The 13,920-nt window shown below is 48.5% G+C and overlaps 1 protein-coding gene across 7 annotated transcripts in view; it reads right to left on the bottom strand.

Moving 5' to 3' along the window:
• Nucleotides 1-1,655: 1,655 nt before the first annotated feature.
• DYNC1I2 (dynein cytoplasmic 1 intermediate chain 2) overlaps nt 1,656-13,920 on the bottom strand; it is a 128,750-nt gene continuing 116,485 nt past the window's right edge. For all 7 annotated transcript variants that reach the window (XM_073545866.1, XM_073545868.1, XM_073545872.1 and 4 more), the window contains 2 exons: nt 9,472-9,597; nt 1,656-2,271 (listed from right to left, as the gene is read on the bottom strand). In XM_073545866.1, coding sequence (XP_073401967.1) covers nt 2,158-2,271; nt 9,472-9,597 — 240 coding nt within the window. In that variant the 3' untranslated portion in view covers nt 1,656-2,157. The remainder of the gene's footprint in view (nt 2,272-9,471; nt 9,598-13,920) is intronic.

Below are 13,920 nucleotides of genomic sequence, written 5' to 3'. Positions count from 1 at the left end.
TATCTCTTTTTCTCAGAGAGCCTGCAAACAATGTCCTTAGGGGTTTTGGGATCTTTAGTGTCCGTAAGCCCCATGGTTTTCCTAACCGACCTGACAAGATTGTTAATATCGGTTGGAAAACATGTATATTGCTCTCCCTCTGAAAAAGATTCTCCTGAGGAATCTCAGTCTCTTTCGTCAATATCCGAGGAACGTTCTGATCCCAGGGAGTCATATTCCCTATTTGACATTAGTTCTCCAACACTACTCAAACCTCTTAGGGCCTGCAACTCTTCCCTGATCATCAGCCTAATATCCTCTGTTCTTACTGAGGACTCTTCCTGCAGGGTATGTCGGATACATATTTGACATAACCTTTTGGGATAGCTGTCTGGAAGGAGCTGGGAACACAGGGCGCATTCTTTATGTTTGGACTTTTCGGTTCTTTTGCCTAGGGATATACAGAAAGAAGGGGGGCTATCAGCGTTATAGGTGGGATAAATAACACCCACCCAGTGAAGCTTTTGTCAACATGGTACCGGTTGCGGAGGTGAAGGCACAGGCTGAGCTGTGGAGTGACCAGATTTCTTGTCTTTTCCACTTTTGATCGAGGACCCACTCTGTTTAGAGCGTCCACTGCTGTATCTTCCAGAGGGAGCAAAGCGGTATCTTTAGAGGATGCCATTGTTGCACACCGGTAGGGCTCTGGCTGGTGTTTTTATGCAGACTTTTCCCCCCTTAATGCCGCAAACTCAATCATTTTTTTTTCCCTTCACCCAAAAGTGTGCTCAGCACTTCCGGGTCCGGCCGTGCTGTGTGCGCCTGCGCTGCTGCTCTGTACAGGCGCAGCCTCTTGACTCCCTGGTACCCCCAGAAGTTAACCTAAACACTTCCGGGGGTGAGCGCTTCTGAGGACTCTGCACACACGTGCGCGCCGTCGGTATCATCTCGGTGGCGCGCCTTTGGAGACCGCATTTTTTACCTTCATCCAGCCGATTCGTTTGCAGCCCCGGACAAGCGCCGGCCCATCCTGCCGCTCTCTCCCCGTGAGCCAGGGTGGCCAACCCGGATCCTGGCATCACGGTGTCCTGTCAGCTGAGGGGGGAGCTGGACACAGGAATCCCCCGACGCTGCTTCTGGTGCTGGAGCCCCTGCTGTTCTCTCAGCAACCGCACAGGTGGCATCATAGCCCAAGTATCCTCTTGCGAGTTTCTCTCCACAGGTTCCCTTAGGAACAGGAAACCAACTGCGGGAGCGAGGGCGCCCCTTTTATCTCTCCGTTTCTTGTTCCTAGGGGCGGATACCCTCTCTCAGTGGGTGCTGTTGTGGCGAAGAGAAAAAGTACACTGGAAGATTATATGAATTTCAATCTACAAAGTCATTTTTCGGAAACTGAAATGATCCAAAACCAATATCCATTTCCATAAGTAAAATAAACATTATTAAACTCTTTTGCTAATAAAACTCATTTACAAAGTTGAATATTTTTTTTTTTTATTGGAAACGGACCTTCTTTATGTCTCTATTCTTTTGTTGCGTTTACTGTTCAGTTTTCCATATGTACAGGACGATAACATAAAATCTGTCCCAGAAAGAAGAAAGTGCATACTTGTACAGAAATCTAACAGTCGTTACTAAATGACACCAGACAAAACACAAGACGCTCATTGGAAATATCAAGTTAGAAACATTTTGCTTTAATAAAATGGCGGACTAGAGAACGGTGTTGACAAAGTGTCCGCTGCATGCAGAAGATCGTTGTGAGGGCCGGGAACGCGGCAAACCTTCGAGCAGATACACAGCCCTAGTAAATAGTGCTATCCTGAGGGGTTAAGTAGGCTTAAAGTTTAAAAAATAGGATTTTCATCAGTAAGGTAAATGGATTATGTTAAAAAGTGGAAATACAATGAGCAGCAGCTTGTCTGACAGTAAGGGTATACAGAGGCGGACGATCGGTACACATAGAAAAGGGAGGAAGGGAGGACAGAAGGACTGGAGGACAGGAGTGGAAAAACAAAAAAACAGGGACACTGCATTTGGTTGTAATGTAGTTTATAAAACATTGTAGTCCACAGATCCTATCCACATACGGCTTCTTAATTTATCTTTTGCACAGATACATGTTATCGCTCCGGAGGGAACATCAGCTCTGCCGATGTCACATCGTCTATAGAACATTTAGCCAGGAATGCGGTTCGCCGCTTCCTCCTCCGCGTCAGCCCTGTTGGCATTGATTTCTGCAAGTGTTCTTGCAAAGCGGGTCCATTCGTCATTTCGAGGCACGGAAATTTGCTGTGAAGTAAACGAAAGAATAAAAAAATTATCATCATAAAGCAAAATAGCCTTCACTGTGGGAGATATAAAAACTAGCTAAAACTTCCCACCCGATTCTTCACCATGGCTGCCAGGCAGCGCAGAATCCCATACAGGCTGTGCAGACATTTAAAAGGAAACCTGTCAGCGGGTTTTTGCTATTTAATCTGATAGCAGTATGATGAAGGGGCAGGGAGTCTGATTCCTGGGATATGTCACTTGCTCAGCAGCTTGGTGTAGTTTCAATACAATCAGTGATTTATCATTAGGACATAAATCAGAGTGCAGGACTAGGGGTCTTGTGCCAGGCAGTCCAGCCTATCTGTGTAACCACACCCCCACCACTCTGATTGGCATTTTTCTGTGTACATTGTCTGCAGGCTGCCAATCAGGGGTGTGGGTGGGTTTACACAGAGCTGAGCATTTTGAGCACTCCTACATCTACTGCAGAGAAAACAGGGATTCTATGAAAACTGCACCAAACCGCTCAGTAAGAGATACATTGCTGGAATCAGGGTCATCATGCTGCTCTCAGATTACATAGAAAAAAATGCTGACATATTCCTTTTAATTGAAAAAGTTGACATATGGCAAGTGTACAGGATATGGACGCCTTCGGTGGCAATTTTGTTTTTTACTTAAATTTATTTTGGGTTAAGAATCATTAGTTTAATTCGAATATTTTGGACAATTTAGCCTTTATAGGACTTGATGCTTCACCCTACATTTACAGCTTCAAAAGGAGTTAACTGAGGATCGGTCAATAAACTCATTTTGAACGAAGGGTTTACAGTGCTCACCTCTTATCGAGCTCTGGTATGCCAATTTAAGACCACATCAAACTTAAATGAGAATATAAATCAGTTTAGAATAGATAGGAGCTGTAAATCCTGCAGATGAGTTCACTGATGGATTCTCAGTTAACTCATTCTGCGGCTAGTAATGAAATATTAAAATCACAAGGCACCGTAAAAGCTAAACCACTCACAATTTTTACAGAAACCCAAAAATTATTTTTAACCCAAAAAACATCCATTCAATTTAAAAAAACAACAACCCACGTATGGTGTTTATACCCTTTAACATGAAAATAGATGATTAGGACTAATGAACTTTGTGGCACTTTTCTTAATTAAAGTTGAGACTACAGCGGCGACCCCCAGGAGCTGCACTTCCATCTCCGTATGAGAGCAGCTTTTTCATTAAAAGGCCATTAGCGAGTTTCAGACAATTGTATTAGCTATAAAATGAAATACACAAAGGAGAAAGATCTATGAGAAAGTAATCCAGTTTTGTTTTCAATAAACCTCCACTTTTTTGCTCTCCAAAGTTAGTCCAAAATTCTGTGCACTGATTAATATCTTGATATATCTGAATATAGTGGGAGGATTTGTTGTAGGTTTTATAGGCAGCTTATAGCACCATGGAAGAGGATGAAACATTACACATGTCATCTGCATGCTTTGGGAATTCTCTTTTGCGACCACTAGGGGGAGTTTCCCAGAACAGAAAAAAAAAAACCAGTATGCAGAGAGCTCCCTCTAGTGGTGGCTGCAAGCATACAACACTTCATTGCTGAACTCTGCAGTCATGCTGGGGATTTGGGGCTCTGTAGGAGAATCGGACACTAATATATTCCAAAAAGCAATTTAACCCCCTCAAAAAACAGGATTTTTGGGTTGCTTACCGTAAAATCTGTTTCTCGGAGCCTTCATTGGGGGACACAGAGACCATGGGTGTATGCTGCTGCCACTAGGAGGCTGACACTATGCACAAAAAAAGGTTAGCTCCTCCTCCGCAGTGTACACCCCACCGACCGGCAGGAAGTTCCTCAGTTAGTGAGAAAGCAGTAGGAGAAGTAACAGAATAGATTGAAAACAGAACAGACAACTCAAACCAACCAACATAATAACAAGAGTTGTAGAACATGGGAGGGTGCTGTGTCCCCCAATGAAGGCTCCGAGAAACAGATTTTACGGTAAGCAACCCAAAAATCCTGTTTTCTCGTTCGCCTTATTGGGGGACACAGAGACCATGGGACGTCCCAAAGCAGTCCCTGGGGTGGGAAAAACAAACTTCCATCAGGCCAGCGGACTCACTACCGCAGCCTGCAGGATCCTTCTACCTAGGCTGGCATCTGCCGAAGCGTAGGTATGGACCTTGTAGAATTTTACAAACGTGTGAACCGATGACCAGGTTGCAGCTTCGTAAAGCTGCAGCGCGGAAGCTCTGTGACGTACCACCTAGGAGGCACCCACTGCCCGGGTAGAGTGCGCTCTAATTCCCAGAGGGACCACTCGTTGTTTGACCCGGTAGGCCTCCAAAATTGCCGATCTGATCCAGCGAGCAATAGTAGCTTTGGAGGCCGGGTGACCTTTCCGCGTCCCATCTGGAATGATGAAGAAAGAATCTGTCTTCCGCAAGAAGTCATCCTAGTTAGGTAGACATTCATCGCCCTGACCAAGTCCAGCTTGTTCAAGGACCGCTCCCGAGGGTGAGCTGGACCTGGACAAAAGGACGGGAGAACAATGTCCTCATTCAGGTGGAAAGTGGACACAATCTTAGGAAGGAAAGAGGGCGGAGGCCGCAGAACTACCTTGTCCTGGTAGAGTACCAAGAGAGCGGCAAGAGAGGGCCGCCAATTCCGACGCGCGCCGGATGGAGGTGATTGCTGCCAGAAAGGCTACTTTCCACGAAAGGAGAGAAAGGGAAACATCCCAGAGAGGTTTAAAGGAAGGACCTTGTAGAACCTCGAGAACCAGATTAAGATCCCATGGATCTACGGGCGCTCAGTAGGGAGGAACCATGTGAGCCACACCTTGACGGAAGGTTTTAACCTGAGGACGGGAGCCAACGTCTTCCGAAATAAAATGGACAGCGCCGACACTTGACCCTTTAAAGAGCTGAAGGCAAGACCCGCATCCAGCCCCGCTTGAAGGAACGCCAGGACAGAAGGGAGCGAAAAAACACATGGGCGGAATGTCATTGATCTCGCACCAAGTGAAATAGTTCTTCCAAGAACGGCAATAAATCTTGGAAGACGATGGCTTCCTGGCTCGGATGATGGTATGAATAACTCGATCGGAAAATCCTGATCGTTGCAAAACCTCGGCCTCAACAGCCACGCCGTTAAATTGAGTGGCCGAGAATTGGGGTGGCAAAACGGACCTTGAGACAGCAGATCTGCTCAGTCTGGAAGCTTCCAGAGGGCGTCCGCGAGAAGGTTGGCGATGTCCGCGAACCAATCCCTACTGGGCCAATTCGGGACGAAGAGGAGGACTGAAATTCCTTCCGCCTTGATTTTCTTCAGCCGCCTGGGAAGAAGAGGCAGGGGAGGAAACCGGTAGGGGAGCTCGAACTGTGACCAAGGAATGGCCAGAGCGTCGGCGCCCACCGCGAGAGGATCTCGAGCCCTGGATACAAACTGTGGAACTTTTCTGTTGAGGCGAGAAGCTAGCAGATCTACGTCCGGGGTTCCCCACGACGGCAAGTTGAAGAAATACTTCCGGATGTAGGGACCACTCTCCCGCCGCGAGATCCTCGCGGCTGAGAAATCGGCGGCCCAATTGTCCACGCCGGGAATGTGTACCGCGGATATTGCCGGGACTGAAGCCTCTGCCCAATGAAGAATCTTGGACATTTCTGCCAGGGCTGAGACACTCCGCGTCCCTCCCTGGCGTGTGACATATGCCACCACCATGGCATTGTCTGTCTGAATCCGGATAGGCAGTCCCCTGAGAAGTCTCTCCCAGTGAACGAGAGACAGATAAATCGCATGTATCTCGAGGACGTTGAATGGCAGGGCTGACTCCTGAGTTGACCAACGACCCTGAACAGTGTGATTGCGGAACACTGCCCCCCCAGCCGAGGAGGGTGGCATCCGTTGTGACAATCTGCCAGTGAAAGGGGAGGAATGACCGTCCTAGGGAGATGAGAGGAGACGTCAGCCACCAATTGAGGGACTGCTTGACATGGTTTGAAAGACGAAATGGGCGATCCAGGGAAAGGACAGACCTGTTCCACCGGGATAGGATGGCGAGTTGGAGAGGTCTGGAGTGAAATTGGGCAAAGGGGACCGCCTCTGTTGCCGCCACCATCTTTCCCAGGACTTTGATGGTCGTCCGGAGAGATGGAAGTCTCATGAGCTGCCGCGATCGTACATCCCGTTGCAGGGAGCCAATTTTCTCTTGAGGGAGAAAAACCCTCGATCGACGAGTGTCGAACAATAGACCCAGAAACACAAGACGTTGTGTCGGGACAAGACAGGACTTCTTTTCGTTGATGAGCCACCCGAAATTGGTCAGGTAAGACTTTGGCGAGCTTGACGAAAGGATGGAGCTTTGATCAGAATGTCGTCGAGGTACGGAAAAAGAACGAGACCTCTGATTCTCCACCAGGCCATCAACGCCGCCATGATCTCTGTAAATGCTCTGGGTGCGGTGGCAAGACCGAACGGCAGTGCACAAAATTGATAATGTTCCTGGCGAATCGCAGGAATTTCTGATGCCCGGAGAATATGGGAACATGTAGATAGGCATCTTGAATGTCTATTGAACACATGAACTCCTGCGTCTCCATGGAAGCGAATAACCGAAGAAACTCCATTCGGAAATGACGCAGTCGGGCTCTCCTGTTGAGTAATTTGAGGTCCAAGATGGGGCGAACTGTCCCGCCTTTGTTCGGCACCACGAACAGGTTTGAAGAAAACCCTGTGAAACGTTCTGATTCGGGAACGGGCACAATCACCCCGGAACTGAGGAGAGAGGGGATGGATGCAAGAACCCCGGAACTAAGGCTGGATCTTTTGGAGGACGGGACTCGAAGAAGCGATCCCGTGGACGAGAAATGAACTCTATCTTGTACCCTGAAGATACAAGCTCCCTGACCCAAGCGTCCTCTACTGAGGCCAGCCAGGTATCCCTGAAGAAACGGAGTCGACCTCCCAATTGGGAGGGACCCTCGGGAGTTCATTGACAGTCATGCTGACGTGGACCGTCCAGATCTGGACCTGGAGGGTCTGCCCTGGGAGGAGTGAGTTCGCCAGGAGGGAGTGGGTCTGAAGGACACCGTCTTTCTATCCTGGCGTACCTGTGGTCTTTGTTGGTTAGAGAAGTTCTCTGCCGTATTGAAGCGGCGGTAAGCCCGAAAGGGCCGAAACTGACGCCTTGGCGGGGGTCTGCGAGGTTTGGACTGAGGGAGGAGAGAACTCGTGCCTCCAGTGGCGTCCTTAATAATCTGGTCCAGCTGGGACCCAAAGAGACGCGCTCCAAGAAAAGGCAGATTGGTAAGAAACTTTTTAGAAGACAAGTCCGCCTGCCAAGCCTTGAGCAAAATTGTACGTCGGATTGCCACAACGTTGCTTGACGCCTGAACAGCGCGAGACGCGGCATCCAAGGAAGCAGAAAGCAGATAATCCCCTGCATGGGAAATCTGGTTGGCCAGATCGGTCAATTGCTCTGGTTGGGCCTTATCTAGGATGCCCTTACGGAGATCCTCTGCCCAAGTGGCTATGGCCTTTGCCACCCAAGATGAGGCAAAGACTGGACATAGCGCCGCTGCAGCCGCCGCGAATGCTGACTTTGCCAAGGATTCTATAATTCTATCATTAGAATCCTTTAGTGACGCTACACCTGAAAGCGGGAGAAACGTGTTATTAGAAAGTCTGGACACGGGTGCGTCCACCGACAGGGAAGCAGACCAGTTGTCAGAGAGCTCTTTAGCCAACGGATACAGAACGCCGAGACGCTTCCCTCTTTGAAATCGCCTGGACGGATTTTCCCTGGTGAGGTCTGCCACAGATTGTGAAAGGGACGAGGCCCAGCCAGGAATGGGGAGTTCGATTTCACGTGGCGCAGTAGATGGCTCCTGGACGGCATCCTGCTGAACGGGATTGCTGCAGTCCCGGCAGAGGGGAATTTGCGATTGCAAGAGGAGCATGCGAAAAAAAACCTGCGGAAGTGCTGGAGGGTTGGGGGCAGCAAGGCAGGGTAGTCAGTCTGCAGTTGCAGAACTACTCACGGTCCGGTGTCCCCGAAAGATGGCATCTGCTGTAGTCTCCGGCTGTCAGGCTGCAAAGATGGCGGCAGCCTGATGTGAGGAATCAAAAAGCGCGGTCTCTGTGTAAGAAGAAAGGCGGAGCTAGCCGCCTGCACCAGAGGGAAGAACCGCCTCCTCCCCCTTCCCAGCCACAAGACTAGAGAGGCGGTGGGAGGGCTTAGGAACGGGCGGGAGCGCAGCCGGCCTATGATAATGAATGGGGGCGTGGCCGCGACGGGCGCGAAGGCCCAAACTGAAGCCGGGGACTAAATTTGAAACGGCGGCCGCCTGTCAGCACAGGGCGGCGCGGAAGAATTGCGACGCAGCCGCGTCCGCCCCTAAAGGAGACGCCGCAATAGCCCTGCTCACAGACGCAACCCTCACAAGAGTACCGGCGGTGGGGTGAAGAAGGCCCGCACCGCCGCCGGGGCCAAAAAGGGATGCGACGACCGTCAGACGGCGCGAGCAGTGCGAGAATCTGCAGCGCTACTTTGGCGCCGTTCCCGGGTCATCTTGTGGCTTTATGTTCCGGTGCTCCAATAAAGGTACCTTCTGTATCCCACGCTGTCTGCTCATCTTCTACATATTCGCGCCTCGTCCAACCGACAGGCTCTGGTGGGCGAGTGGGTGGGAGGCGGGGGGCAAGGACCATCCGTTTTCGCTGGCACGACACCTGTGCTCAGCCTGTGGTCCGCCCGGAGAACTAAGAGGATACGGGGTGGCAGTACACGCCGTACTCATAGCCTCTTTGTGGGAGTACAGTTGTGACTCTTCACACTGTATCCCTCCTGGAACCTGAAAAGGAACGACGCACATCGAGGTAGATATGGGTCTAATGAAAGACCCGTGTCCACCTCCTACTGACACTAAGCTAAACTGAGGAACTTCCTGCCGGTCGGTGGGGTGTACACTGCGGAGGAGGAGCTAACCTTTTTTTGTGCATAGTGTCAGCCTCCTAGTGGCAGCAGCATACACCCATGGTCTCTGTGTCCCCCAATAAGGCGAACGAGAAAACATCACTTCGTTAAAAGTTCAACAATTTAAAAGATCATCAAAAAGCTTTTTTCCCCATCGACTTTATAATCACAGAGCGATCCTTGGCTTTGGTCACACCAATAAGAAGGTGATGGTGGAACAACTTACCTCTCCTACATCATAGATAAAGATTTCTCCTTCTGAGTCTCCCACTGCGATTTCTCTACCAGAATGAGTCCATCTGACCCGATTGAGAGCCGGGTTTCCCTCTACTGTAATGCTGGCAGTAGGAACCTGATCATAAGACGAGATGTGAAAATTGAGAGATTTTCTTTTGTTTAAATCGCATTATAGAAAATCTAAAAAAAATATATATATGTATACACATTAAAACCTAAAAAACTGATTTAAACAATTGTTTTTTTTTTTTTTGAGGACATATTTACTTTAAAAAGAATTTATCATCAGGATTCCACCCCCAATATTTACATGTACATGTCGTTCTTTCAAAGACAAGTCCAGCAATATCTTTTCATGGCCAGTCCGTTCCTCTGTCACTGAAAATGTTCGAATTGATATGCAAATTAGGCTGAAGAGCTATGGTAGATCTGAAGGCTCGGCCACTCAAGCTCTTTTCTCCACCCAGCGCCCCCACCTCCTACTTGACTGGTAGCCTCTATGCTGTGTGACTTCAGACAAATGAGCTGTCAAACAGGAGGTGGTGGCGCTGGGTGGGGAAAAGAGCTGGAGTGACGGAGCCTTCAGATCTACCATAGCTCTTCAGCCTAATTTGCATATCAATTAAAAAGCTGATTTCTCAGTAACTGAGGAATGGACGGACCGGCCGGCCATGTAAAGGTATTAATGGACTTGTCTTTGAAATAACTACATGTACAAATAAATATGGGGGTATGAAATCCCACTGACAGATTCTCTTTAACCTATTAATGCTCTATGATGTGCAATGCTCCTGCATGCCGGTAGTTGGGGAGTTGATAAAGATTGCCAATTCGGGGCCCACGGCTTGGCTGAAGCACTGGCCTAAACTATGCGCTGGTAAAAGGGAAGCCGCCAGAAGCCCTCTGTAATTCTACCCATTTAGTGACAACCCCTTTAATTGGTGTGATACAAAGCAGTTGATTTATTAGTTTGGGTTCACACGTAGCGGAACTCTCGCGGAAATTACCGCGAGAGTTCCGGAATTCCATTTCGCGGGAAAATCGCATTTTAAATTCCCACGGAAAAACTAGCATTTTGCAAGCTTAATTAGCTTGCAAAATGCTAGCGTTTTCCAAGTGATCTGTAGCATCGCTTGGAGAACTGATTGACAGGTTGGTCACACTCGTCAAACATAGTGTTTGATAAGTGTGACCAACTTTTTACTACTGAGGCCGCCTATGCAGCATCAGTAGTAAAAGATAAAATGTAAAAAATAATAAAAAAAAATAAAAAATGGTGTTATTCTTACCTTCCGACGTCCCGCGCAGCCTTCCCGCCTCTCTCCACGCTCCCGGTCCCAGTAAACCTTTGAAAAAAATGCCTGCGATGACGTACGTTCTCGCGGTAATTCGCGATGACGTCGCGCAAATGACCTCGAGAATTCGCGATCCCGCGAGAACGGACGTCATCGCGGGCATTTTCGCAAAGGCTTACTGGGAACGAGAGCGTGGAGAGAGGCGGGAAGGCTGCGCGGGATGTCGGAAGGTGAGAACAATATTTTTTATTTTAAATTCTATTTTTTACAGGGATATGGTGCCCAGAGCCCGGAGGACAGTCTCCTCTCCTCCGGACCATGGGTACCATCCGCAATTGTTCTGCTTACTTTTCGCATGGTGTGCACAGCCACATGCGCAAAGTAAGCAGAACAATGCATTCCTATGGGTGCGGGATCGCCGCGATTCCGCAAAATTAATGAGCATGCTGCGTTTTTTTACTGCGAAGCGATTCCACAGCGGTAAAAACCGCAGCATTAGCACAGCATTGCGAAATCCCATAGGAATGCATGGGATGCTTATTTGTCGCGGCAAAATTGCGCGGTTAAAACCGCCGCGGAAACGCGAAAAAACGCCACGTGTGAACTCAGCCTAAGTCTTATTTTGCTTCTCTTTATCTGATGCTTTGAGGGATGGAACAGAAAAGCTTCTGCGGCCGATCACTCCCCTCCATTTTTCACGACTATTGGGGTAATATAACTTTTTGTTCCACATCAGCCATTTCTATCCCCTTATCTACATACACCGCAGACAGCCTGACATGGGATACGGTATATGATTACAGTAATACACTACTGTTCTCTAAAACTCTGATTGGACAAAAGCCTGCGCCGTGGCAAATACTATATTGTACTTTGATATTAATGATAGAAACTATAATTATCTTTGCATCAATTCATATCTATTATATCAGTCAAACACAATTACAAAATAATAAGTGCTAATGAGTCTTGAAGAGTCTCTCAGCAAACTGCTTGTTAACCACTTGAGGTGAGAAAATAAAAGCATGATCAGACCGATCTTCATAGGCAGATGAGAACGCTGCAATCATTTCATTTCCAAGCAAGTAACTCCGTGGTTTATACCAATTTCTCCAATATAAAATCCTACTTCAGGCAAAATATACTTTACGGATTTCTCTGTAATGGAGTTTAATGGCCACAATTAATTACTAATAAAGCATAAAGGGAGTCTGCCCCCCCAAAGATTTATACAGGGATCATAGCTGCTATAAATATCAAACCAGGCGTATTCACATTAAAGCTATATTTGCACAAAAATCTACTTCTGTTTAATAAGTAAATGAGGGAGCATTGGCGCGATCTGTGGCCTGGCGAACCCGCTGCGCGACCAACGGCCTGGTGCACCCTCAAATTTGTTTATTAAGCACAGTCCCTTATCTCAACATTGAGGCTGTGTGCCCACGTTGCGTTTTTGCCGCAGCAGAAATGCATAAAAAACACTAACACGCACCCCCATGCAATCCTATGGGATTCCGCAGTTGCTGTGCCCATGCTGCAGATTTTTCCGCTACGGAATCGCATAGCGGTAAAATCCTCAGCATGTTCATTATTTATGCGGAATCGCGGCGATTCCGCCACCATAGGATTGCACTGAAACGCTCACTTTACGCATGTGGCTATGCCCACCATGCGTAAAGTGAGCGCTTCATGTGTGGATGGTACCCAGGGTCTGGAGGAGGGGAGATTGTCCTTCAGGACATGGGTACCATATCCCTGTAAAAAATAGAATTAAAATAAAAAAAAAAAAAAAAAAAATCGGAATATACTCACCCTCTGATGGCCCCCGGAGTCCTCCCACCTTTCAGCCATGCTGCCAGCATCTTCCGTTCCCAGGGATGCATGGCGCGAATGACCTCTGATGACGTAGCGTCTCACGTGATGCTACGTCATCAGAGGTCATTGTTGCAAGGCATCCCTGGGAACGGAAGTTGCCGGCAGCGCCAATGAGGAGCTGCCGGCAGAAGGTGAGTATATCACTATTTATTTATTTTTAAATTATTTTTAACATTCTATCTTTTACTATTGATGCCGCATAGGCAGCATCAATAGTAAAAAGTTGGTCACACTTGTCAAGCGCTATGCTTGACAAGTGTGACCAACCTGTCAATCACTTTCCAAGCGATGCTTCAAATTGCTTGGAAAAGCGTTCGCATTCTGCAAGCTAAAACCGCTTGTGTTTTGCGGTAAAACGCATGCGAATTCCGCATGCGTTTTACCCGTGGCAGGGAGTTGCAGAAATGCGGACATTTCCGCAGCATTTCTGCAACGTGGGCACATAGCCTGAAGGTGCCCAGTGGCACGCTCGTAGTGACAGAGCGCATATAATGTGGCTGCAGACCCACTCTGACACCGGCCTCCTGTCACTGTGGGACTGACTGCTGCATAGAAACACATGAAGCGGTCACACTCAGGTCAGGAGAGTCGCCAGCCAGTCTGAGCACTTTGGTCCGATCTCAATCCAATTTATATGGCCGCCTAACAGCGCCTTAAAAATCATATCAGGCATTACATTTTAAAGGGGTTGTCACTTATATAAATGACTAGCTGAAGAGCCCGGCATTGCCCAGGCATAGTAACTAACTGCCGTCCCACTCTCTCCTTCCGAAGTCCAGCTCTCCACCTGCCGTTCCGCATTCTCCCACACAGCATCCCCGCTCTCCACCTGTTGTCCTGCATTCTCCCTCAGCATCCCCACGCTCTCCATCCACCATCCCGCTCTCTCTCTCCATCTACCGTCACGCTCTCTCCTTCTGCAGCCCCACTCTCCATCTACCGCCACGCTCTCTCCTTCTGCAGCCCCACTCTCCAATCGCCGTCCCACCTTTTTCCCTACGCAGCCAGTCTCGCTCTCCCTCTCCACAGCCCCGCGCTCTCCATCTGTGTCCCGCTCTCTTCCTCCACAGCCTTGCTCTCCACCACGTCCGACACTTTCCCTCTGCAACCCTGCGCTCCAGTCACTAGTGGGTGGGGCTATGTGGAGTGGGCGTGGCTTGATACACTCAGATATATATATATAGCAGCTTAATTAGCACTTTGGACGTGCGAGGCTCCATTTAATGCTACAGTATGCGTTACGCAAAGTTTCATTAGTCCTGCACATA

The sequence above is a fragment of the Dendrobates tinctorius genome, unplaced genomic scaffold (assembly GCF_039654945.1).
Source record: "Dendrobates tinctorius isolate UK_male_01 unplaced genomic scaffold, ASM3965494v1 ptg000143l, whole genome shotgun sequence".
In the NCBI taxonomy this organism is placed as follows: Eukaryota; Metazoa; Chordata; class Amphibia; order Anura; family Dendrobatidae; genus Dendrobates; species Dendrobates tinctorius.
Note: the sequence above shows the minus strand (reverse complement) of the source record. Positions and strands in the feature narration are given on the sequence as shown.